General features: G+C 40.0%; 1 protein-coding gene across 3 annotated transcripts in view; it reads left to right on the top strand.

Annotated features, from left to right (window-relative positions):
* Positions 1–27,876, top strand: part of MAP3K20 (mitogen-activated protein kinase kinase kinase 20) — a 167,308-nt gene that overhangs the window by 11,122 nt on the left and 128,310 nt on the right. Inside the window, exons 1-2 of one of the 3 annotated variants that reach the window (XM_055572217.1) lie at positions 1,442–1,657; positions 1,830–2,022. In XM_055572217.1, coding sequence (XP_055428192.1) covers positions 1,864–2,022 — 159 coding nt within the window. In that variant the 5' untranslated portion in view covers positions 1,442–1,657; positions 1,830–1,863. Of the gene's footprint in view, positions 1–1,441; positions 1,658–1,829; positions 2,023–27,876 lie in introns of those variants that run through there. The other 2 variants (XM_055572218.1, XM_055572219.1) reach the window with 2 other exon arrangements.

The following is a 27,876-nucleotide window of genomic DNA, read 5'->3' as shown; positions in this document are numbered from 1 at the left end:
TGTACCTATCTTTGGCATGGTCTTAAATTTTGTGTTTTGGGGGGTCTTTTTTTTTTTCTCTAATTAACAAAATATGAATCAAAGCAAAAGTTAGGTAACATTTTTGCCTCAAAAATGTACTGACTGTATTTTGATACTGTGTTTATTTATGTAGATTCTAAAGCTATCGTTTAAACTTCGGAGGGTAAACAGTCTTCTGTCTTGCCTTCATCCCAAAGTAGAGTCAAGTTTGACTTCACTTAAGAAATCAGCATTCTTCAGTGACCTGATGCTCCTAAATGGACTGGCTAGTCAGCAGCACAGTGAGATCTATAATAGATACGAATTTGTACTAACATGTGTAATAGATATAAATTGCCCCATCTCCTTTTTCTTTTGAAAATAATCAGATTCCATAGAAAAGTTATAAAACGCCCACATACTTGTCACCAGTTCTTAACATTGTGCTGGATTTGCCTCCTTCCTTTCTGTACCCATTCACTTTTTTTTTGGAGGGTGAAGGGGAGTCAAACTATTTTAAATTAAATTGGAGATATCATACTTTGATACAGCACCCAGTATATCTTCCAAGAACAAGGACATCCTTCTAGAAAACCAAAATGCCATTATTTGCCATGCAGAAAATAGTATTATCTAATGTATAGTTAATATTCAAATTTCCCTAAAATCCTTATAATTGACTTCTGCTGTTTTGGGGGATCCAAAATCTAGTCAGTGATCATGCATTGCATTTAGTCATATTTCTTGAAGTCCTCCATGTACTAGAAGCTTCCCTGCCTTTTAAATCATGACTTTGACAGTTATGAAGAGGCCAAGGGAGTTGTTTTGTAGAATGTCCTATACATACGGGTTCATCTTTTTGCTCCCTCAGTATAAGATTCTGATTTACAACTTGGGAAGAACATGTCTAAAAACTTCTTTATCCATCTGCTTTTTTTACGGGTTCAAAATTTTAGACCTTCTTGTTCTTGGTTGTAGGTTTTTGTTTTGTTTTTCCTGCTAATTTGTGGTTAGGTATAGAGTGTGAAGAATTACCCCTTACCTGGAGAATAGTGAAACTCCTTAGACTGCAGAAAATATCACTGTAATCTCTGTGAGAGGTAATCTATTCCTCTGGAAACAGGCATAATATTTTTTTTTTAAACATTCTTGGCAGAGATCACTGGATGACTTAATATATTGTAATCAAGGGCAAATTTTCTGCTCTTTAATTAAGTTCTGCTACAGGACACAGTCCAGGGAGCCACTTCTGGAAAGCACTTGGCCAGCTCTTCTCTCATCCCAGAGCTGACCACTTGCTTTTGGAATCCCAGCCCCAAGCGTGCGTTCTGTTTGCAGGGTTTGGGCCCTCCCGAGCCAGCATGCTCAGATGCTTAGGTTATGTATATTTTATGTTAAGTGAGTACAACGCAGGGAGATGGCATGCCTCAGATGCCAGAAGAGCTGTGCAAGCCTCCTGCTGAGAGCACACTTCCCGTTTGTCTTTGCGTGGGAGAGAGACCTGGTTTCACGGTAGCCTTGAGGCAGAGCTGCTGGGGATGTGCAGGAAGTGCTGTGGCAGGCTTTGTCCGGGGGGGAAATCTGAGCCATTTCTCTGGGGACAGCTGTATTTCAGAGTCTGGACAGGTTGCTGTTGAATTTTGCTCGGGCTACCAGGGTAAGTGTTTTCATGTTGATTTGTTTATACGTCTGCGTTTCTTCCTCCTAAGTCATCAAGGCTTTTTGTGGAAGCACCACAGGACTTGGTATATATTAGCTAAAGTGGAATTCAGGGGTTTCATTCTAATATGTTTCTAATCCAGCTTTTTTTTCCCCCTTTCCCTCTGCAGATTTTGTGGAAGTATAATACTTTGTCATTATGAGATGTCGTCTCTCGGTACCTCCTTTGTGCAAATTAAATTTGATGACTTGCAGTTTTTTGAAAACTGCGGTGGAGGGAGTTTTGGGAGTGTCTATCGAGCCAAATGGATATCACAGGACAAGGAGGTGGCTGTAAAGAAGCTACTCAAGATAGAGAAAGAGGTAAGGTCTTTTCCTGCTATCAGAAGTGGTCGTGATAGCACTTATGTAAGCTTTTCAACCTAGAGTCAGAGGTCACAGGCTGCCAGGGACCTAGCAGAGCCTTCGGGGCTGATCCATGAGGCTGTTTCCCAAATTTCCATTCTGGGAGCCCCATAAATAGCAATCGGTGCCACGTGTGCTGTAGGGTTGAGTTTTACTAGGGGTCATCTGAACTGAGAGGATTTCTTTCCATGGCGTGCAAGACCGAATGTTCTCTGAGCTCTTGTCCTGGGGAGGTGAGCGCTCAGGTCTTCCCAGACTTTAGGCTTTGCCCTGGGTCAGCCAAAAGGGGTCAGTAAAGAGTAGTGTGTAAAGTTTTCATCCCCTTTCCACTTTTCTGGTGAATTTGTGGTCCCCAGGACTTGCCTTTTTGAAAAACAAAAAGCATTATTTCTCTATTGAAATAGAAGCAATACCAGCTTCTTGGATTTCACCTCTACTTGAAGTGCAGAGTGATGGATTTTGTTTAATAAAAGTGCTACACAGAGAGCTGCTCTACTTGTAAAATTGGAAAAAACGTTTTGACTTTCAGAGTCTGGAATTGGTGCTGGTCCTAGTGGAGCTCAGAACTTGTACACAGGCCCTTCATCTTTCTTAGGAAAGTGACACAGCATCGTCCCCACGTTCAGTTTGGTACCCAAACCCCACAGTAAAGCTAGCTGCAGAGATGACTTGCAGGAGCTCAGGGTGTCAGTAACTTTAAATAGCTACCCTCTAGAGTTTGCTTTGGTTGGTTCTATTTATGCCGTGTTTTGGCTAATTATTGTTCTTCTCAGTATGTTTTTAAAGTGAACTTTTCCATAAATATCCTTTAATCTCCCTGAATGGTTTCCTTTTTTTCATTAACTGCTGTCAGGGAACCACAGCAGTTGGTTCAGAAAGGAAACCGAAATGGCCAAAATAGAAAGCGCTTTGTGTCGTTCCCTCCCAGCACTGCTTTGTGACTATGTGACCAGCAGTGGTGTGTATGATTTGTGAACCCAAGCCAGAGGACTAAGATACCTCTGTAGGTTGTAGAAAGCATTAAGAAGTGATAGCTTTTAAAGCTAATGTGTGCTCCAAACCAAAAGGCTGCTACGTAGAAAACGTTTTCTCCCAGTCATGTGTTGATCAATAAATTTTTAAATAGTAGCCAAATAATAAAATTATTTCTTACTCTGGAGTTGAACCTATCTTTTTTTTTTTTAATCTGGTGAACTCTTGAGCCCTTTATAGGCAGGCATTGTTGTACTCATTCTGTAGGTTGGGAAATAGAGCTTTGCAAAATATGTACAGCTGCCCCAATAGGGGTGGATGAAATCCAGACCGGACCCCCTATTCTCTAGTTTTTAATTCTGAAACCTCTAGTTTGACCAGGTAAGAACAGATAATAAACCGGTTCCATCAAATTTATATTCAAGAAGTATATAAGTATGCTAATATTTTTAAGCATCATACGACTTCAGTACAGTGAATGTGTTCTTACGTGATTGTTGGATATGAGAAAGACTTTGAGACGTGAAACAAATTTTGACAGGAAGATGGAAATTGCAGCCCATTGACTCCACCGCCATCCATAGCCAGTAGTATTTTTTACTGTCTGAGAGAGAACCAGGAACATGACACAGGGAAGCACAGGAGTGAAAGCAGGAACTGGAAACTGCCAGATCCTGCTCTTGTGTAGATATTTAACTAGAGTGCATATCATTCAGAATTGGAGCTGACTACAGTAAACCACAGGAGCATGCCTCATAAACTTCTAAGTCGGAAAAACAGAAACTCAGTTTCAGCTCTGGGGCTCGGTTTAGGCAGGGACTGTGAGTGATAAAGACGCACGCTAAGTTACTGCAAAGTGTCTCCACGCTTTCTGACTTAATGTGTGTTCAAGATGTAAATAATTTTGACTAGGGGTTGGCAGTTATTGGAAAGGAAATATGCATTTCTTATGTAAATGTTTGTTATACTTTATGAACTATGTGTTGGCTTGGTGGCTAGATGTTTTCTCAGTGATAAGATAAAGGTTATACGCTCTGGATTTTTTCTAATTTATAGATTCAGTCCTGTGTCACTTGGTCATTTTTGCAAATCAATCTTAGAAACAATGGAACATTTAATAATATATTTGTAGCTCACTCATGGAACTCTTTAAGAATGACCTAATGTCTGGTTAAATATATATATGTTTTATGAAAGGTAGAAAAAGTTTATATATAACTCTTTAATTCTGCTTATGTGGGCATATAGAGGAACTTTTATTTGTAGACCTCTAGCGATTCATGGGGTCGCAAAGAGTCGGACACGACTGAGCGACTGAACTGAACTGAACTGAACCGAGTTTAGTGAGTATATATTACTTTTCTGATTTAGGAAAAAAAGAAAAATGGCATTTACTTAAAATTTTGGTAGTTCTTTACAACTTAGTTTTTTAAAATATTCATCCATTTGTTTTGTTTTTTAGATTCTACCTATAAGTGATAGCAATAGTATTTGACCGTGTAACTCATTTCACTAAGCTCTAGGTCCATCCATGTAGCTGCAGATGGAAAAATTTCATTTTTTTCTCTGACTGAGTAGTGTTCCATTGTACATATAATATATACCACATCTTCTTTATCCATTCATCTGTTGATGGACACTTAGGTTGCTTCCATATCTTGTAAAACTTCATTGTTAAAAAAACCTTTACACCTAGTGAGAAACTACAAGGAGGGACCATGAACTGTAGCATATCATTCCCCTAGAATCACAGCTGATTGACATTGTGCAACATTTGCTTTCTCTCTCTATATTATTGATTTATATATTTTATATATATATGTATTGATTCTCTCTCTATATTATTGATTATATATTTTCTAGTGAACATAAGGGTAAATTGCAGATGCTATGTACCTTTATCTCTAAATACTTTAGCTTCTCTGAAGAACACAGCTATAATGCAACTATTGGAAATTTAACATTGATTCAGTAGTACCAATTATACAAGTCTATTTTCAGATTTTTCCTATTGTCCCAATAATGGCTTTTTATGGCAATTTTTTTTTTTTTCCTAATCCAGAATCACATACTGCATTTAGTGATATATCTATTTAGTCTGTTTTAATCTGCAACAACTTCTCTGCCTTTCTTTGTTTTTTCAACCTTGACATTTTTGAAGTGTGCTGGGAAGTTTTTGTAGAATATCCATCATTTGGGGTTAATCTGATTCCTTTCCCTCTCGCCTGGTTTAAGGTTATGTAGTTTTGGTAGGAATGCTATATAACAACACAAGTCCTTGGCTTATCTTAATGGAAGACCTATTATGTCATTTTGTCCTATTATTGGTGACATTAATTATGAATCTTTGATTAAGAGAGGCTCACCCAATTTATCCCCAGTAAAAATACCTATTTTCTCTTCATAATTAATTATTAAGATATTGATAGATACTTTGAGGTTATGTGAATACCTTCCCTCAACAAATATTACCCAATGTCTTTAGCATCCATTGGTGACTCTTGTTTGAATCTAGTATTATTATGACAGTAACAGTGTAGAAAGCAAAAGGTTCTAGCATGAATGAGAGCCTTTCTTCCTTCCTTTCTTCAGTTGTTTATTGATTCATTTATTTATTTATTGTTTATTGATCCATTTTTTTATTGTTTCATTGTAGACTTGAGGATTCTTTTTCGAATTTGGAATGTTACAGCTCACTACTGTTGTTATTCACTTTCATGCTTAAATTGTTCCCGATTTAGCACGTAAGAGTCCCTTCAGTTGGCTCCTATGTCCTTTTGATGTGTCTCCATCATTGGCATGAAAAGATGCTCCAGGCTCAGTTAGTTCCATAGTATGATATTCAGAAACCTAGATTTGGCTAACAGGTTTGCTTATTGTAGACTGTTTAAAAAGGAGCCTTTGTCCTTTTGGGAGAACAAATGGTCATAGATAACTTTTATTTATGGAAGCATTTAATTACAATTGAAATATCATATATCTGGATAGTTATGACCTGTGATACACTCCTATTAGAAATGTAAATTGATACATGTTTTGGGGAAAAGTTTAGCAAATATATAAAAAATCTTAAAATGTTTCCTTCCTTTGAGCCAGAAATTTTACTTTGAGGAATTTACCCTGAGGAAATAATTTGAGACACGCAGGAAGAAGGGTCTAATAAGTTGCTTATCTCAAATAAATAATAAAGAATTGGAAATAATTCAAGTGTCCCACAACAAATTATCTTTTAATTATGCTACATTCTTACCCTTCCTCCCCCCAAAATGTGAAAGGTGATGATTGTGTCAATTAACATGATCATGGGAATCATATCACACTGTACAGTACCTACGTATATTGAAATCATCATGTTGTATGCTTTAAATATATTACAGTTCTACTTGTCAGTTATACATAAATGAATATGAAGAAAATTATGCTACATCCGTATAATGGAATTCCATTGCATTTGGAAGACTACTTAAAAAGCTAGGAAAATACTCATATCGCTAAGTGGTAAAAACAAGTTACAAAATAACATAGGTACTATCATCCAGGTGTCTTCATGTTGTCTGTGTGGTATTTTTATGATACTTTCCTTTGTTTTTCATATTTTTCTATGCTGATTTCATATTTCTTTTCCCCCCAACATTTTATTATGAAAATTTTCAAATGTAAAGAAAAGTTGAAAGGGTGAAATTGAACATCTGTATGTCTACCCTGTAGGATCTGTTATTAGCATAAACTCTTGCTTTATCATATGTGTGTCTGTGTATTCTTCCATCCATCAGTCCATTTTGATGCATTTCAAGATGAGTTGCAGGTGTCAATAGTTTGCTTTTAAATATTTTAGTGTGTGTATTATTACCAGAGTTATTATTTGTTTGCAGGCTTGTTATCTTTTGAGATAAAATTTACATAAAGTGAAACACACATATCACTATGTTTTGACAAATGTAAACACAGTGTAACCCATATATTTACAGAAAAAAAAAAACCCTCAAGAAAAGTCATAGTTCTGACAACGTTTGTCACTTTCTAAGGATGTTCAAGTGAATTAAGTTTTTTATAAGCCACTTTAGTAGGTCACAACTCACAAATTTTCCAGTCCCCGTATGTGCTTTTTAAATGTTTAATGTTCACTTCTCCTTGCTTTCTCATAGCAGTGCTATAGGATTTTCAGTGGTAATTTAGTTTGTTTTTATTAGTTGCAGGTTTACTTATAGAGTGCTACTTATTTTTGTTAAAGTTTTAGGAAAAAATGGTTTGATCTTAAGCTTATATGCCAAAGGTAAGAAGAGAAGTCATTATTATATCTTTTTGGTAAATTCTCAATGAGCTGAGATCAAACCAAACTGCTTAGGCAGAAATTGAAGCAAGGAGTGGAGAGGGCAGAGGAAGACACCATGGATCCCAGTGTCCTCTTTCCAACCCCCAACCCAGAGGACAGCAGCCTCTGCACTAGTGGTTCATCATCTTCACAGTGTGAACCAGACAAGTCTGTGCCTGGCACTTTTTTCCTGTCTGAGAGATGGAAGCCTGCAAGCATTCGTAATCTATTGATATTTAACCAAAGTAGGAAACCAGATTTAAGTATAAGATTTGAAGGAAACATTCTTCCCCAAAAGAATAAAAAGGAAGCAGAATCCTCAAAAGCTGAAATATGAGACCCTTTCTTCAATTGCCTTCCTTTTATAAAACCTCACTTCCTTTATTAAAAAAATTTTTTTTTCCTACCAAATTTGACTCTTCTGTGTGCGCGCGTGCTTGCTAAGTCACTTGAGTCGTGTCCAACTCTTTGCAACCTCATGGACAGTAGCCTGCCAGTATTCTCTGACCATGGGATTATCTCCACAAGAATACTGGAGTCGTCTGCTATTTCCTCCTCCAGGGGATCTTCCCAGCTCAGAGATGGAACCTGCTTCTCCTGTATTGGCAGGCAGATTCTTTACCACTGAGCCACCTGGGAAGCCCCTTTACCGTTGTAGAAATATTGAAAGCCAGATAGAAGATTCAAAACTTTCCCACAGTGTAAATATTTATAGGTAGAGAGAAAAGATAAAAATATCAAAACTGGTCATAGGAACAGGAACTCTCAGTAACTTTTTATATAAAGGGGGAAATACTGGTGTGAGATAGAAAATGCAATAGAAATTGAAACAGAACTCAGAAGGAACTTTAGTAAAAATAAGAGCTTTGATTATATAGATTTTATCAACATAACAGCATTTTGTGATTCATAGAAGTCTAGCTAATGTTGTTGCCATCTTATTAACTCTTGAGAGACCCTTTTTCCTCTTCTTTGCAGTTCTGTAGATGACTTTTTGGGCTTCCCTCATAGCTCAGTCAGTAAAGAATCTGCCTGCAATGCGGGAGACTTGGGTTCGATTCCTGGGGTCAGGAAGACCCCCTGGAGAAGGAAATGGCAACCCACTCCAGTATTCTTGCCTGGAGAATCCCATGGGCGGAGGAGCCTGGGGGGCTACAGTCCATGGGGTCACAAAGAGTCGGACACGACTGAGTGACTTTCATTTCATTTCATTCATTTCAGCTGACATTTTAGTGAATGAATTATTTGCATTCACTTAATTGTAGGAATGATGTTTTACTATTTTCCCCATCCCTGAGCACTATAAAGAAGAATAACACTATTTACTTTCTTTGTAAATCCTCTCAGCATGTCAATGTATCGGTGGGACCAATACAAACAAAAATTAAACATCTTGGATACTTGATAAACTGCCATTGAGCAATGTATCGTTTCTGTGATAATTTGTCCAAAATGGTGCTCAAGAATTGCCACTTGGTATTTTTAAACATCAATTGGGTGGACTTAAGGATGCCAGAGTTACCATTTTAAGTTGCTGTTTTCAGATGCCCCAGTTCTTAGTGCCTTACTTATCTGTTACAGTATCTTCACATAACTAGTCTCTTCCTTTTCACTCAGAAGTCCCTTCATGAGTTATTATTTAAGATAACCCCACGCAGGATTTTTCTGTCTCCAATCAGAATTTACCCATTCTGTGGTCTATTCTTTTAGGTCAGTGGTTCTCAAAGTGTGGCCCCTGGACCAGTAGCATTAAGCATCACTTGGAAATTTGTTACAAATGCAAATTATTGGACCGCACTCCACACCTACCGAGTCACGGGGGCCTGGGGCCTGGCATTCTGTGCTCTAATAGGCTTCCCACGTGTTTCTGATGCCACTGGAACTTTAGGCTGTACCTAGCCAATCATGCCAGGTGCAGGCCATCCGTATGTTAACTCCAGTTTGCGATTTTAGGCACCTTGTGCAACTCGTGGTGGAGGGATTCTTGCTCTTGGAGGCTTTTGAGACCCTTAATTCATGCCCAGGTTAACCTTCTGTGCACAGGCCCTGCTCGGCAATGTCATTGGACATAATGAACTCAAGGCAGTCTTAGGAACATCAAACAGATGGGAACCTCAAGCAAACACCTTCAGACTCCAAACCGTTTCCACTTGGGTCCTCATCTGACCTTCCAGCGTTGCCTTTAATTTTCTGACCTGAAACCACCTCTACCCCACCATCCACCTGTTCTGTCCTGCTTTTCCATTTCTGTAACCTCATCCGCATTCTTTCCCTCACCTGTAATACCTTTGTCTTCTCTGCCTGAGCAGGTCCTACTCATTCTTCAGCTTTCATTTCTTCCTTCTCTGTGAAACATTCTCAGGTCCTACAATCATAGTTTTTCTCTTTTGAATTTATACCAATTAACGCTCATGTGCTAATCCAACATGTAAATAAAACTGCCTTGTGACTCTAGAATACTGTAAGGGACTGTCATTTGACTTTTCACATGAACATGTCTTCTCATCTGAAAAGTGGGGCTAAGACCGTACCTCCATCCCGGGGTTGTCGAGAGAATTAGTTGACTTGATGTATCTAGAAGAGTGCCTGACACCAAGGAAGACTTGGGTGACTGTTCACTGCCTGTTGTAGCTTTACAACCGTGCTGTAAAGTCAGAATAGCAGACATGTGTCATGCTTTGTAAAAATTTCAACTTGTTGGTTCCTAGAACTTCTGTTGAGAAAGGGTCAGAGGCTGCATTTACACTCTGCAGGAAAGAGCCGTGCCAAGGTTTAGCGTGGGTGCGGAACGGCAGGAGTGTATACGCTGTGTATTCAGCGTCTCTGGTGGGAACTCTCTGCGGGCAAGAAAAGCCATTGCCTCAGTCACTGAGGCTGTGACCATCCTGCTCGTCATCGCTGTACCAAGTACAGCTACCACTGTGAGTGGTGACTTGGTTAGGGGCTTTCCATCACTCCCTCTTCCTCTTCACAGTCGCGTTACAAGATCATAACCTCCATTTGGAAGATCAGAAATCAAGACTCAGAGAGTCTTGGCTGATATAAACCTGGCTAATATAAACAGCACCCTTCTTGCTGGTCTCACAGCACCTGGCACTGTGCCTTGCTCAGAGTCAAGTATCTGTTCCTTGGTACTTGGGATCAAATCATATCACTGTAGACCTCCCTCTCTTTCATCCTGTATGGATATGTCTACATTTTCTTCCTTTACTCCTTGAGCTGTGAAGAAGATAGAGCACCTCTGTTTTCCCTGTATCAACTGTACCACTCTCATTTAGCTACATAGTAACAGTACTCTTAGCTATTACTTTGTCTTTATAAATGCCTTTGCTTTGGTACCTTTTTTAGACTGGCATGCATGCCATTTTCACTTAGGGAATTTTAAACATTTCACTGTGCCATGCTTTGATTTTGTACTACATACCTAAATCACTTTGAATTAAAGAATAAGCAATTTTAAATAATGGAATAATGAATCAGTTTATTTGATCATTATGCAGTCACCCCTCCAGAGGTATATATAAAAAACTATCTATCACTCAGCTGTTTTCTATGAGATGTTTCTGTTGCTGGGAGCTTATAAGACATCCCAAAGTGAACTGCTATAAAGAGAAACAGAAAATTGGATACATGTTGAACAAATATGTATATTAAATGAGTAAGCATGGTACCACTGATATGTCAGAACCTAACACGAACCTTTCGGAGAGGTAAACTTACAGTGAGGAAAAGCTACAAGGATGGCTTCTCCTGGGACCAAGAGGACTTTAGAAAGTTACCTGAATTACAAATGACTTTCTTACTATGTGATGTGAATTGCAGTTACATTAAGACAAACATCACGCTATGATATTTCAGATCATTGATTTGACTATGTAAGTCCTTTCTTTTTGCAATCAAAAGCCCCCGTTCTTCTTATTTTTGCTTCTCAGTCATTTAAATTTTTAGAAATTCTTTCAGAATTTTGTCAGATTACGTATTTACTTGCCGTGGAGGTTATTTTTGATTTGCCATATATAACATCGTTACAACAGTTATTTCGGCTTTTCATTAAAGTTTTTATTGATCTCAGTATACTAGGCAATAAACATTTCAGTTAATAATTTTTCTCCAGCCATGTTCTAAGTATTGAGCTGAAATCAAACCAATGAATGTGTTCCAGTAAAGCTGTTATATCCTAACTGGTGCTATACAAACCTTAGCCTTTGCTGCTAGAAGAAAAATAGTATGAAGAACAAATTTAATTTTTGAGAAACACAAAGCCTAATATAGAGAGAACATTTTAAAAACTGAGAAATTGGAGGAGATTTTAAAACTATCTGAAATATTCACAAGTGAATATTCACAAATATTCACAAAACTATCTGAAATAGTTGTGAATATTTCAGATAGCTTTTAAATTGACATGATTGGATCTGTCTTCAGAATAGAATTGTATCACTTGGGTATTAGAAAGATGCCTAGAATTTTCTTCTCTGCTTTCTAGTGAAGGCAAGAAGTCACTCACATGAAAGTCCCTAAGACAGATCATTGTATCAATTTTTTTTCACTCATGCTTGATTCCTGCTCCTGGTTAGGACAACCAGTTTCTGTTTGATTGTTGCCACTGATGACGTGTGCAATGCAGGCTTTTCAATTTTGGAACAGTTTAATTCTTAGAAAGTTCTTTATAATGTAACTTCCAGCCATACATAGTGGTCTCTTTCTCTGGGGCCATACAGAACAAATCTTACCCTCTTCCTCTCATGTGTCTGCCTCTTGAGCACAGGATCTGTATCTGATTGATTTTTTTTTTTAAACTCTGCATTGTACCCGGCCCACTATAAATAATTAAGAAATGCTTAGGGAATAAATAAAGAAACCTTGTGATCACATCTCAGCTTTCTCTTCTTTTGCAAGATTTTCGGAAAAGTTTTGCTCTTCCCGAATCTACAGAAAAGAACAGCCTGCATCCCTAGTCTACTTCATTCTTCGCCTCTTCTTCTCCATGTTTGGCTGATTTTTTGAGTTCTTAATAAATTAGTTTGTCTTTGAATGAAAGGTTCTGCTCTATGGCAGTTAGGCAGGATTTTCCTGACCATGGTTCTTATCTGGTTTGTTGTTTTTAACATGTTTCCAAGAAAGGAACCCAAGATGCTTTTTCTTAGCTGTGTTAATATCAGATGTTCATGATTCATGACCTGAGAAAAATTAAGGTGTCCTAAATGAAACGAGACCATCGGAATCTTAATGACTTGACAATATGACTCCTATCCCTGATACTACTATTCAGGAGAATAATGCTTGGTAAAATTAGCTACATTGCAGCAGTTACACTGATAAGGATGGAAATGTCTGCTGAGTGTCCATGTAGGCTCTGCTCAAGAAGGGGACTACACAGCCGGTCTGCTTTTGAAGACAGATTATATTAAGCAATTAATGAATAAAATCAGTTTAACTCGCTATGTTTTTAAAACGTATAGAACAGTGCTTCCTTTAGTGGAAAACAATTGCTTTTATTATTCTAACTATAGTTGTAGAGTCTGTCTTAAGATGTATGTGCGTGCTTAGTGGCTTCATTGTGCCCAACTGTTTGTGACCCCGTGGACTGTAGCCCACCAGTCTCTTCTGTTCATCGGATTCTCCAGGTAAGAATACTGGAGTGGGTTGCCATGCCCTCCTCCAGGGGATCTTCCCGACCCAGGGATCGAACCTGTCTGTGTTTTTTTCGTCTCCTGCTTTGGCAGGCAGGTTCTTTACCACTAGCACCACCTGAGAATCCCCAACTAAAGAGTATATTAAAACACTATAAAGATTTTTACCCTTCTTAAATATAGGCTGAACTTAGTGACTCACTTCCAAAGACTAGAGTATAGAAAAAGAAAAATTAGTAACTTTATAATGGACAAATCTTGCAAACATCACCTTAACCCCGTGATCAGGGTTAATAGCACTAGTGTTGAGTCGCATGGTAACCTGTCTCCAAAAAGATACGATGAGAAAACTACTTCATCTCTCTGGTCCTCTTCCCTTCAAACCCATAACCCCAGTCTAGTCATGAGGAAAATATCAGATAAACCCAAATTGATGGACATTCTATAAAGTACCTGGCCATTACCCTTCAGCGTTATTAAGATCTTGAGAAACAAAGACCAAGAAACTCTCACAGTCCAAAGGAGACTGAGGCATGATGACCAAACATAATGTCTAGAATCCTGAAATGGATTCTGGAACAGGAAAGAAAAAAAGACATCAGTGTAAAAAATGGTGAAATCCAGATGAAGTCTGGAGTTTAGTTAATAGTAACATACCAGTAATGGTTTCTTAGTTCTCATTAATGTTCCCTGGTGATGCAGCATGTTGAAATTAGGGGAGACAGGGTGAGAAGAATGATCTGCCTTATCTTCTTAACTTTCCTATAAATCTAAAATTGTTCCAAAGTAAAAAATTTATATCTAAAAAGTAAAGAAAAACATAGAGCAGAGTAAGGGGAATCAGGAGCGCCAGCAGGGCGCTAATGTTGCCAGTTTATAGGGGCTGATCTGGGTAGGCCTACTTGGGAAGGTGGTCTTTGAGTAAACGCTTGAAGTAAGAAAGGGAGCCATATACTTACATGGAAATAAAATAGTCCAGGCGTAGGGAACACGCAGATGCCAGGTGGGAGCGTGCCTGGTAGTTGGGTAATAGCAGGGAGGCCGTGCTGCCTGGGGTGGAGAAAGTAAGAGGAAGAAACAGGAAATGGGGCCGGAGAAGTAAAAAGGCCAAACAAGATAGGGCCTGTAGGCAATTGTAAGAGCTTCTGATTCCAGTTAGGAGGAATTGGTGAGCAACCAGTGCTTTGGAGTACAGAAGTGAAAAGACTAATGTTTTGATATGGCCACTGTGGATACTTTGTTGAGTTAAGACTATATGGGGCAGAGGCAGGGACAGAAAGACCGGTTGGGGTTATAATCCAGACAAAGAGATGTTTGTGGCTGTTTTGGGCCCAGGGAGGTTGCATTGGAAGCAGAAAGAAGTTGCATTTGAGGGGTATTTTAGAGGTAGTTCTAGCCAGATTTGCTCACTCATTGGACATGCTATGTGAAAGCAGAGTCAAGAAGTCTCACAGGTTTTGCACCAAGGCGATGGAAAGATTTATTTGCCATCTTGGGAGCTGGGCAAGATCATGGGTGGAGCAGGTTTGTGAGAGCAGATAAAGAGTTCCTTTTTGACACTGGCAGTGAACTAGGGAAGAATTTACCATCTAAACAATACTATATACAATGCAATAAAAATATGAAACAGTTGGAAATAACCCAAATGTCCATTGACAGGTGAATGGGTAAACAAAATACCGTGTATAATTAATTGAAATGACACTCCTCATTTCTTTAAAAGGAGCGTGATTCTGATACATGCTATAACATGGATGAATTGTGTGAAATAAGCCAAACACAAAAGGACAAATGTTGTGTGATTTTTACTTACATGAGATGCTTAAACTAGGCAAACTCAGATACAGAAAGTAGAGTCGTGCTTACCTTTAATAGCAGCTGTGGAGAACGGGGAATTGTTTAGTTGGTACAGAGTTTCTATTCAGGATGATAAATTCTGGAGATTGACTAATGGTGATGATTGCACAACAGTGTGGCTGCACTTAATGCATCGTACACTTAAAATGATTAAAATAGTAAGTTTTATATATGTACCCCAACTAAAATATAAAGTTTTTATAAAAAAATAAATGAAATGCTAAGGGATACATTTAACAAAAGAATTGTGCAGTGTCTTTATGCTGAAAACTATAAAACATTGCTGAGAGGAATGAGAGAAGATGTAATAAATGGAGAGAGATGCTATGTTTATAGGTTAGAATATATGTTATCAAGATGTCAGTTCTCCTGAAATTGATTTGTATATTCAGTACAATCCCAATCATAACACCAGCCAGCTTTTTGTAGAAATTGATAAGCAGATGGTAAAACATATATGGAAATGTGAAGGGCCTGGAAGAGCCAGAACAATTTTGGAAAAGAGGACAATGTTAGAGGACTTATACTACTTCTTTATATCAGTACTTACTATAAGGCTACACTTATCCACATTATATGGTATCAAGATGTATGGATGGATCATCAAGGCAGAACAGAGAGTCTAGACATAGACCCATACATATTTGGTCAGTAGCTTTTTGACAGCGGTCCCACGGCAATTCAGATGAGGATGAGAAGATGAATGGATCATATTTTCAACAGATGGTGCTGTTGAACAGTTAGTGTCTATATGCCAAAAATTTGAGAACAACTGAACTGGAGAAATATTGTTGGTTACTGAGCAGCGATAAGGGTGTATGTTTTCTGCAGCCATATTCAGCTCTACAGGTACAGGAGTGGAGTAGATAAAGCATGGAATTTATTCAGGGTTGCAGTTTTCCTGAGTACAGTGAAGTAAAAACAGAATAAAGGAGTTGACGATGGATCTAAGGGAAGGATTCTGTGAATTGTCTTGGAATTTAAGTGAGGGGAAGAGGGGAAGGAAGACCTCTGGGAAGGGCATGCGTGCTAAGTTGCTTCAGTCATATCTGACTCTTTGCAACCCTATGGACTGCAGCCCACCACGCTCCTCTGTCCACAGGATTTTCCAGGCAAGAGTACTGGTGTGGGTTGCCATGCCCTCCTCCAGGGGATCTTCCCGACCCAGGGATCGAACCCATGTTTCTTATGTCTCCTGCATTGGGAGGTGGGTCCTTTACCACTTGTGCCACCTGGGAAGCCCCTCTGGGAAGGGAGTGGCATGAAAAGGTATAGGCCAAGTACTGGAAGAAAGGAGAGGGAAATCTAAGAGTGGGATGGGTGGATATCGGATTACAGAGGATGAAGTTACTGGTCATGCAGGGTCTAGGGTGTGACCAAAGGAATGCACCACTGAGGTGTGATGAAGGATTAGATTGTTGCAGCTGAGTTCAAGGACTTGAGAGGACAAGTGTCTGAGAGTCGTTTATGTGCACGTAAGCATTCCTACCCTATGAGACAGGAATTGTAATTGGAGAAAATGGCAGTGAGCTAGGAGCTGAAATCATCAGGCAATGAAGGAGCGCTGTCTGGAGTCAGTGTATGCTGACAACTGGAAAGGATAGTGGATGATGCTATCTAATGACAGATTCAGCTTTTAGCGATGGGAGGGAGCGCTGTCCGGAAGCAGTCATGAGGAGCCGGGAGGACGCCTTGCTCCCCTCTTGCCCCAAGGAGCAAGTGCTGAAAGAGCCAGTAGCTACCATGGGGAGGGGTGCAGAAGACAGCCAGCTCCCGTCAGAAGGTGAGAGAGAGTTTAGGGAAGCTTCGACTTTGCATGGAAGTCTGAGACGACATCACCTGCTGGAGGGCAGTTTAGGAGACTGCCAAAAGTCTTGAAATGAAATGCCATTTGATCTATCTCTTTTAAGAATTTGTTCTAAGGAAATGGTTGGAAAAGGGCACACGCATATGTGTTAAGGGCTTCAAATGCCATTTGATCCATCACTTTTAAGAATTTGTTCTAAGGAAACGATTGGGAAAGGGCACATGTGTGTGTTAAGGGCTTTGGTAAAGAATTGGCCTGCGATGCAAGAGACTACCTGCAGTGCAGGAGACCAGCGTTAGACCCCTAGGTCGGGAAGATCCCCTGGAGAAGAAAATGGCAACCACTCCAGTATTCTTGCCTGGAGAATTCTATGGACAGAGGAGCATGGTGAGCTACAGTCCATAGGGCAAAAGTCAGACATGACTTAGCAGCTAAAGTATGACCATATGTGTTAAGAGTTGTATATGGCCACAAAAAATGGGAAACAGTGAGCATATGCTACTTGTATAATCAGAAAAAAAAACAAACAGAACTAATAGCATGGAGACAGGGAAAACACCTCTGTGATTTGTCAGCTTTGTACACGTGGGTGATTCACCCCCGTTTAGTTTTAGATCACGCGGAGTACCTTGAAAGTATACTCATATGCTTTTGATGTTTTCCGCTTCAGCTCCGCCGGAGTATCACTGATGGCACGCGGACGGTAGTTTTCTTTCCTGTGCTGCATGGTTTGTGGGATCTTAGTTCCCAGTGTTGTCCTGTGCTGTGCTCAGTTGCTCAGTTGTGTCCAACTCTTTGTGACCCCATGAACTGTAGCCTGCCAAGCTTCCCTGTCCATAGGGTTGGTCAGGCAAGAATTCTAGAGGAGGTTGCCATTCCCTTCTCCAGTGGATCTTCCCGACCCAGGGATTGAACCTGTGTATCTTGCTTCTCCTGCAATGGCAGGCGGGTTCTTTAACATTGTGCCACCTGGGAAGCCCCCTTAGTTCCCAGACCAGGGATCAAACTAGGCCCTTGGCAGTGAAACCACAGAGTCTTAATCCCTGGACTGCCAGGGAATTCCCAATGGTCCCCAGTTTTAATCTTTCTGTTTATATTAACTTTTTTCCCTTGATTTCTTTGCTGTCATGAAGTTCTGCATACACGTGGTATAAAGTAAACATGAATTCTACTTAGGAGTCTCTCCAGCTCTTAGTTGATAGACAAAGAAACACTGCAGACATTTTAAGTTAAATGTACATTTATCTGGACTTGCCATCTTAATCTTTTAGTATTCTTTAGGAAGACAAATAGAACATGTGGTTACTAACCAATAGGGCTTTAGAATATTTCCTTTGTTTCTAACTTGCTCCAGAGTTCATAATTATAAGGGGAAGAAATCTGTATGAGTTCTGTAGGTGAAAGCGTGTAAAGAACACAGAACCAGAACTTGGGTGGCATCTGAAATGTGTCTTTTCCTTTATTATGGTGGATTTTTTTTTTAATCTTTTTGTTTTAGCAAATGCATAAATGTTCTGGAATGTTTACCCACAGCCATTTGTCAGAATGAGTGAGGACGAGATTTTCCTTTTTGAGAACTGTATATAAACAGAGAAAAACATTTCACACCTGTTTATCTTAGCAGGGCCTGCAAGGAAAGGAGGCTGATTCTCCATTAACTCTTCCATTCAGAGAAGAGTTTAGAAAAGAGACAGACTCTCCTGTGACCCTGTCAGCCTCAGATAAGAGCCCTCAGAGCCAGACGTGTGGGGAGGGTGCCGCCCTTGGTGTCTACAGACAAAAACCTGTCCTCCATTTTTCTTTTCAGGCCCATCCATACATTCTTTCAACTCACCTAGGAATAGTCTGTGTTCATAAGATGCTTCTATAGTACATTTTCAGAAGCACACTTTAGAGGTTCTTTCCTTAATGAAAACTACCTTTCAGTTTTAGTCATTTGATCCAGCAAATCTCTCTCTTATCCTCTTGTATTAAGAAATCTAGTCGAGGAGACAGGTGGGGTGGGGTATGATGTGATGTATTTGTCTCCTCTAAAGGAATGTTTGGTAATCTGCTTCCTTTTAAGATATTAATTTGATTCAGTAATAAGTAAGGCATGAGAAAGAAAATTAATAACCTTTTAACTTTAAAAAGAAACAAAGTCCTTTTTTTATACAACTTATAAATCAAAGAAGGTGGTGTCCTCTCTGACTGTATCAGTCTCTAAGCCATGTAAGAAAATCAGCCTGCTTTTGCTTTTATCAGCCCCGTCACTGACTCACTTAAGCCACTTCATCTCACACACAGCCCTGTCTTCCTTGATTTCAGTGCCTGCCTCACTTACTGTTTTCTGTCCTGGCCTCGCCCATCAACCCTCCTGAGTGAATTTGGCACCCACTTTAAGGACCCCTGAGCCAACTGCAGACCTCTGTCACTACCACTTACATGACTTGTAGCTCCACTTCCTTCAGCCACTTATGGGTAAAACCTCGTAGCCTAGAACTTCTCTACCTTCAAAACAGCAAGCCTGAGTTTCGCTTCTCTGCCCATAATTTACTTAACCCAGTCTTCCAGCTGCTCTGCTTTTCTTCATCCTAATCATGCATCTAGCCTTTATTCTCCAAACGCAGCACTCCATTCTGGATTCACTTGCCTCCTGGCCTGCAGGTTTCCCACTGCATTTATTTCAGTGTTCACCTCTTTGTTCTTATCTCCTTGACCTATTCCTCGAAGACAATGGCTTTGTGCATCTGTGCATCACCTTGCTCTGTGCTCACTATTTCCTTAATGGGCAAATGATATTAACATATGTATTCGCAGGTTTAGTTTTAATAATTTGACTGTGTCAAAAATTAAACCTTCCATCAGAGGACAAATGTTTACAACACTGAGGAACCCAAGTAATGAGAATTGCAAGGAAGGCCTGTAGTTTTAAATCAGGGCTGCAAACTGCAGCGTCTGCAGATGGTAATCTAATTTAAAGGAGTAAAGTGAGCCAGGCATCACACGGTAGGAAGTGGAGGGAGCTGGGGAGGTGCAGAGGGCGGCTTCACTGTGTACAGCTGTGTGCTAGTCCATCAAGGTTATTTATTAAACATGTTACCAACTGGTAGTTCATGGCTGTTTCTGTGCTGCAGATATTCTGTGTTTGATACACACAGTACTTTAATTTTAAAAAGTTTATTGTCAACATTTAAAACTTAGATGATTTTATGTGAAAATCCAGATTTCTAGCTTCCTTGAACAAGAAGCAAGCTGGTCCCTGTTGTTGAGTCGTGCCACTGATGACTTCCTTGATGATGGCAAGGCTCATATGGGAGTGCTAATTCCAGCAGATTTAGTAAAGATCACTATTATAATTTTATAATTATGTCTCACTCACTAAGGTGCAATTTTCAATAGTATTTAACAATGCAATCAATACAGAAAATAATTGGTCTTCTAAAAAATTTATCTGTGAAGTGTATCTTGAAGGACTAAGGAATGTTAAGCTGAATCTCTTAAGAATGCAAAGAGTTCCTGTTATGGAGAAGGGATAAGTTCTCATAAATTTTTCAACTTCCTCATTTATTTTTTTCCTAATAAACCATACTGAACTCTGTTCTTGGAATGGACTTATAACACAAAAATGGAAAGCACCAATACAGAAACGCAAAATGTAGGAACTTCCCTGGTGGTCCAGCAACTAAGACTCCGCACTCCTAGTGAAGGGGGCTCAGATGCAATCCCTGGTCAGGAATCTAGATTCCACATCCTGCAACTAAAGATCCCACTTACCCCAAAGAAGTGTCTGAAGTTTCCACATCCTGCAGCTGAGACCAGGTGCAGCCAAATAAATAAGTAAAAATAAATACTTTTTTAAGAACCACAGAATGTAAAAGACACGCACTAAAATGTATGTTTAAGCAAGAAGTAGCTTTGCAAAGTGAAGAAGGCAATGGCACCCCACTCCAGTGTTCTTGCCTGGAGAATCCCAGGGACGGGGGAGCCTGGTGGGCTGCCGTCGCACAGAGTTGGACACAACTAAACCGACAAAGAAATAGAGGAAAACAACAGAATGGGAAAGACTAGAGAGCTCTTCAAGAAAATTAGAGATACCAAGGGAACATTTCATGCAAAGATGGGCTCAATAAAGGACAGAAATGGTATGGACCTAACAGAAGCAGAAGATATTAAGAAGAGATGGAATACACAGAAGAACTGTACAAAAAAGATCTTCACAACCCAGATAATCACTATGGTGTGATCACTGACCTAGAGCCAGACATCCTGGAATGTGAAGTCAAGTGGGCCTTAGAAAGCATCACTACGAACAAAGCTAGTAGAGGTGATGGAATTCCAGTTGAGCTATTTCAAATCCTGAAAGATGATGCTGTGAAAGTGCTGCACTCAATATGCCAGCAAATTTGGAAGACTCAGCAGTGGCCACAGCACTGGAAAAGGTCAGTTTTCATTCCAATCCCAAAGAAAGCCAATGCCAAAGAATGCTCAAACTACCGCACAATTGCAGTCATCTCCCATGCTAGTAAAGTAATGCTCAAAATTCTCTAAGCCAGGCTTCAGCAATACGTGAACCGTGAACTTCCTCATGTTCAAGCTGGTTTTAGAAAAGGCAGAGGAACCAGAGATCAAATTGCCAACATTAAGAAGATGTTGGATCTTGGAAAAAGCAAGAGAGTTCCAAAAAAGCATCTATTTCTGTTTTATTGACTATGCCAAAGCCTTTGACTGTGTGGATCACAATAAACTGTGGAAAATTCTTCAAGAGATGAGAATACCAGACCACCTGATCTGCCTCTTGAGAAATTTGTATGCAGGTCAGGAAGCAGCAGTTAGAACTGGACATGGAACCACAGACTGGTTCCAAATAGGAAAAGGAGTACGTCAAGGCTGTATATTGTCACCCTGTTTATTTAACTTATATGCAGAGTACATCATGAGAAATGCTGAACTGGAAGAAGCACAAGCTGGAATCAAGATTGCTGGGAGAAATATCAATAACCTCAGATATGTAGAGGACACCACCCTTATGGCAGAAAGTGAAGAGGCACTAAAAAGCCTCTTGATGAAAGTGAAAGTGGAGAGTGAAAAAGTTGGCTTAACGCTCAACATTCAGAAAACGAAGATCATGGCATCCGGTCCCATCACTTCATGGGAAATAGATGGGGAAACAGTGGAAACAGTGTCAGACTTTATTTTTCTGGGCTCCAAAATCACTGTAGATGGTGACTGCAGCCATGAAATTAAAAGACGCTTACTCCTTGGAAGGAAAGTTATGACCAACCTAGATAGCATATTCAAAAGCAGAGACATTACTTTGCCAACAAAGGTCCATCTAGTCAAGGCTATGGTTTTTCCTGTGGTCATGTATGGATGTGAGAGTTGGACTGTGAAGAAGGCTGAGCGCCAAAGAATTGCTGCCTTTGAACTGTGGTGTTGGAGAAGACTCTTGAGAGTCCCTTGGACTGCAAGGAGATCCAACCAGTCCATTCTGAAAGAGATCAGCCCTGGGATTTCTTTGAAGGAGTGATGCTAAAGCTGAAACTCCAGTACTTTGGCCACCTCATGCGAAGAGTTGACTCATTGGAAAAGACTCTGATGCTGGGAGGGATTGGCGGCAGGAGGAGGAGGGGACAACAGAGGATGAGATGGCTGGATGGCATCACTGACTCGATGGACATGAGTCTGGGTGAGCTCCGGGAGTTGGTGATGGACAGGGAGGCCTGGCGTGCTGCATTTCATGGGGTCGCAAAGAGTCGGACATGACTGAGCGACTGAACTGAAACCGACTTAGCAGCAGCAGCAGCAGCTTTGCAAAGTACAAATATCGTATTTCCTGAATTATTTCTGATTTGATAGCAATGTCTTCCTTATCTCCATTCATTTCCCTGAACTATAGACATGGATGATTATTTTAATGTGACGAAGTGTTAACGGAGTGGCTCTTTTGTTTCTGTCCTATGTGGCAATAGAAGAATGAGACAAAACCCAAGAACAGTGATAATGAAAAGATCACTCGCTGACTCTTTTCCATTTTCTTTTTCCACATGAAGTTCTCTCTCTTGTCCTCATTGTCTCTATGTCTCTAAGACTACTCTGGAAAAAAAATTTTTTTTTCCTTTGGAGATTCTGGAATAATCAAGCTGTGCATATTCCTCTTGTTTTTACTTCTTTGCTTTTATGATAACAAAAGAAATAAAACATGTAACATGTCATGCATAGTAGAATATTATATTTGCAGACATTTCCATTCCATTTAAAGGCTTCTCCCACTCCTACTTCTTTTGGAAGTTTCCCCCAAAATATAAAGAGTGTTGAATGCATTGATATATTTAATTGTTTTATTGATAAGAAAGTTTTTAAAAAAATGATGGTTTGTGACAATAAAAAGATAAAATTTTATATGAATTGGCTCCTTGATGATTTACCCATAAATGAAAATAACACCAGGGTTCTTATATGCTTCAACTATTTTGCTATTTATTTTCTTAATAAAGTTTTTACTTAACAAAATTTTATTTTTTACAATAAAATTATAACTTCAACATCCTTTTCTTTTTTGGAGTATAATTGCTTTACCATGTTGTGTTAATTTCTGCTGTGCAGCAGAGTGGATCAGCTATACATGCATACTCACATCCCCTCCCTCTTGAGCCTCCCTGCATCCCACCTCACCCCTGTCCCAGCCTCTAGGTCATCACAGAGCACCTAGCTGAGCTCCGTGTGTTACCCAGCAGCTTCCCACTGGCTATCTATTTTACACATGGTAGTGTAGCCTCACTATCCTTAATTGCACAAGAACTGATTAATAATTTCCAAGGTTACACAATGCAGGATAGAACAGATGTTAGGATAGCTTAAAGGAGTGCTCATCTAGAAAATGCCCCTGAACGAAGCAAACAGGCATAAGTCACTTTTGGCTATGGGAATTTTTGTTACTCCCCTTTATCGTCTAATACCAGAGACCCTCTCCCCTGAGGTATATCAGAGAAACATCTACGTTATATATAAATGCCTTCTCTGTTCAGTTAGAGCAAAATACCTGCATTTGTCAAGGGTAAGAGGGTGAGAAGGGGGTGGTGGGTGCTTGGGGAGTGGTCAGTGGAAAGATGCGACAAGAGTATGCCATCTAAATCTCTGGCCATGGCAGGAGACCCACCCCAAGGGGTTTTCTCTGCTTTCTACAGTTAGACTCAGAAACGTTGGGACCTGAAAGCATATTATCTGAAGCCAACTATTTTTGTTCCCGTTGTTTTACAAATGGAGAAATCTAGCCATGTATTTGACCTTAAGATTAATTATATTTCATCTCTTTTTTCTTATAACTCCATTTTCTTCTAATCAAGTCAGAAAATTTCTTAGTTAATCGTATTGTTTACGTTTAAGGAGATAAAAATCTTTCTTTAAATTCATGTGCCCAAAAGAGTGAGATCTGTTATTAGTCAGTAACACTAACAAATCTGGTTGGGGGAAACCACAGAGTTTTATGGACTTGTTAATTTTCTGAAATTATTTCCAGATTCTTGGCTCCATATTATGAGTTTGTGGCAGGGAAGCACATTAGAAAAGCAGCAAGAAAGTAACCTATAAATATGGTATGTGTTGGTTCCTTGGCTTGACTGTATTATTTTGATCTCTGTGAATACGCAGGAGCCGTAAACATATACACATACACACAAATACACCCACATGCTTTCCCCCTTAAGTTTTCACAAGACCTTGTTCTTGTGAAATCGGTGATTTTACAGTATAAAGCAATGGCAACCCACTCCAGTACTCTTGCCTGGAGAATCCCATGGACGCCTGGTAGCCTGGTAGGCTGCAGTCCATGGGGTTGCTAAGAGTCGGACACGACTGAGCGACTTCACTTTGACTTTTCACTTTCATGCATTGGAGAAGGCAATGGCAACCCACTCCAGTACTCTTGCCTGGAGAATCCCATGGACGCAGGAGCCTGGTGGGCTGCCGTGTACAGGGTCGCACAGAGTCGGACACAACTGAAGCGACTTAGCAGCAGCAAGGAATGAAGATTGTGTTTGACAGAGACCAGACTCTTTAAAGGGGAGGAAGTCCTTAATGGCAAGGCTTAACTTAGAAGTTGGTAGTGGTTGTGTCCGTTCAGCATCATTTTTTGCATCTACATCGTTGTGTATATAGGGCTTGATTTCAAACTCTTCTTCTTTAATTCAAGAAATCGCAATTGCTTCCTGTTATTTACTTAACATATTATCAAAATAATGGTAATTAAGTTTGAAAAGCATTCCATTGGTAAGGTTAGTAAGTCCTGCCCAATGAGTAATACCATGATATAAGAGATGCCTCAGTACAAAACAGATTATCAGTCAGGGTCCAATCAGGAAACAAAAACCACACCAGTAATTTGAACAGTGAAGACTCAACATTAAAATTACTAACCAGCATGGTCAACACTATTAACTAGTAAAAGTCTCTAAAGAATATGGGAGTGGCAAAGGTAGGGAGCAGCTATCCCCTCTGAACCTAAGGAGAACACCAAAGGAAGGAACAGACTTAGAGAAATTTAGACCTCAGTGGAGAGCACGTAGCTGCACCTGGCTGGAGGAGGGGTTTGCTAGGGTGTCACAGTCTGGAGCTGGTTCACAGGAAGCCATTTGCTGGGGTTCCAGTGAGGTTCTCAGGAGTCCCACGGCCAGCATATAAGAAGCCACCTGCCGGGGAGCTGGCAGGTTGAAGCTGGGCCACTGAGGTGCCAACAGTGCACTTGAGGGTGAGTGACACTGGGCGTCGCATACACTGCTGGCGACTGCAGCCACTGGGGCGGGAATCACACAGCAGAGACGAAGGGGCGTCCTCTCCTCTGCCATGTCCTACAGTGACCCTCTCGTGCCCGTGACTGACCACCTAGCACTCTGCCAGCTGGCAAAATAGAAATGTTTATAGGGTCTATCTCCTGCATCCTAGGCAGGACAAAGCAACAAATATGGTTCTGAGAGGCACCTGATCAGTAACTGGCACAGTTTGCCCCTTTGGCTACTCAGCTTTTATGTACAACCTCCATGCACATTTGAACTTCTATATAATTCAGTTGGTAAAGAATCCACCTGCAACCTGGGTCGGGAAGATCCGCTGGAGAAGCAATAGGCTACCCACTTCAGGATTCTTGGGCTTCCCTTGTGGCTTAGCTGGTAAAGAATCCACCTGCAATGCGAGAGACCTGGGTTTGATCCCTGGGTTGGGAAGATCCCCTGGAGAAGGAAATAGCTACCTACTCCAGTATTCTGGCCTGGAGAATTCCTTGGACTGTAGAGTCCATGGGGTTGCAAAGAGCTGGACACGACTGAGCGACTTTCACTTTCACTTTTTTCATAATAATGAAACAGCTGTGCTTTTACCATTAAAGAACATGTGTCCTTTTTACAAATGAATATGTTTTCACCCTTTCCCCAAAATAAGGAGACGTATCGTCCCAAAAGTCATCCATTGCTGACTATTAATTTCTCCTCAGATTCCATTGTAATCTCTCCGAATACTCTTTTACCAAAAGACAAAATCATAAGCTTAACCCCTAAAACTTGTGTGTAAAACATGGGGGAAGTAGACATTATTTCCGAGAAGACATAAAAATACCCAGCAGGTATATTAAAAGATGCTCACCATCACTAATCCTCAGGGAAATGCAAATCAAAACCTCAATGAGATATCATCTCACACCTGTTAGGGTGGCTGAAATCAAAAAGTCAAAAGATAACAAGTGCTGACAAGGATGTGGAGAAAAGGGAACCCTTGTACGCTGTTGGTGAGAATGTAAATGAGTGCAGCCTCTATGGAAAACAGTTATGGGGGAGGGATCCTCAAAAAATTAAAACTAGAACTACCATATGACCCAGCAATCCCACCTCTGGATATATATCCAAAAGAAATAAAATCACTGTCTTGATATATGCACTCACATATTCATTGCAGCATTGTTTATAGTAGCTAAGATATAGAAGCAACCCAAGTGTCCATTGATGGATGAGTGGATAAAGAAGTTGTGTGTAAGGTACATACCTTTAGTCAAGATGAATTAAGTCCTGGAGACCTAAAGTAACGCATGGTGACATTAATAATAGTGTAGAATTTGCTAAGAGAGTAGATCTCAAGTGTTCTCATCAAACAATACAAAAAGATAACTACATGAGTTGTTTAATGTATTAATTAGCATGATTGTGGTAATCATTTTATAATGTATACATAAATCAAAACATGTTCAGTTAAGTCACTCAGTTGTGTCCAACTCTTTGCGACCCAATGAATCGCAGCACGCCAGGCCTCCCTGTCCATCACCAACTCCCGGAGTTCACCCAGACTCACGTCCATCGAGTCAGTGATGCCATCCAGCCATCTCATCCTCTGCCGTCCCCTTCTCCTTCTGCTCCCAATCCCTCCCAGCATCAGAGTCTTTTCCAATGAGTCAACTCTTTGCATGAGGTGGCCAAAGAACTGGAGTTTCAGCTTCAGCATCATTCCTTCCAAAGAACACCCAGGACTGATCTCCTTCAGAATGGGCTGGTTGGATCTCCTTGCAGTCCAAGGGACTCTCAGGAGTCTTCTCTAACACCACAATTCAAAAGCATCAGTTCTTCGGTGCTCAGCTTGTACACCTTAAATATATGCAATTTTTATTTGTCAATCACACCTCCATAAAGCTAGGGAAAAATAAAGAGAAGAAAAAGAGATAAAAAGAAATGATTAATATATACAAGTAAGTGTATGTATATTATACAGGTATAAATATACAGATATCAAACAAAGGGAAAAATAAACAAAGCTCCTATCCTCATTTACAATCCTCATTTCTGTAACTAGTCATGATTTCTGTCTTCCTTCTTCCACTGCTCATTCCATATTTCCTTTTTCCCTCAGCCAAAACCTCAGCTGGTCAGAGGTCTTTGCTTGGTGGGGTGGCCTGATCCTTCATTTCTGAAGGTTCTCAGTCGTCAGTAGTCCTGCCTGTTACTGGTTGTCATGGTATTTCATTAACTTTTGTTATTGAGCATGGAAGTGTTAGGAGTCATCTCATAGAAACCCCTGAGTTTCAGACAGAGTTCTTTGCTCCTACTGTTTAGCAACAACCTAAATCTTTTTTTGGTAATTGGGATCAATTACTCCCATCAGCAGAGGAACCTCTTTCTATGCTTGTTGATTCAGTGGCATTAAAAAACCCTCAAATAGCCAAGTGGCAAATAGCCAATTTAGTAGAATATTTATTATGTGTCCCCTAGTGGGAAAAT

This window comes from Bubalus kerabau, chromosome 3 (assembly GCF_029407905.1).
Source record: "Bubalus kerabau isolate K-KA32 ecotype Philippines breed swamp buffalo chromosome 3, PCC_UOA_SB_1v2, whole genome shotgun sequence".
NCBI classification, from domain to species: domain Eukaryota; kingdom Metazoa; phylum Chordata; class Mammalia; order Artiodactyla; family Bovidae; genus Bubalus; species Bubalus kerabau.
This window is presented reverse-complemented; position numbering and strand designations above follow the sequence as displayed.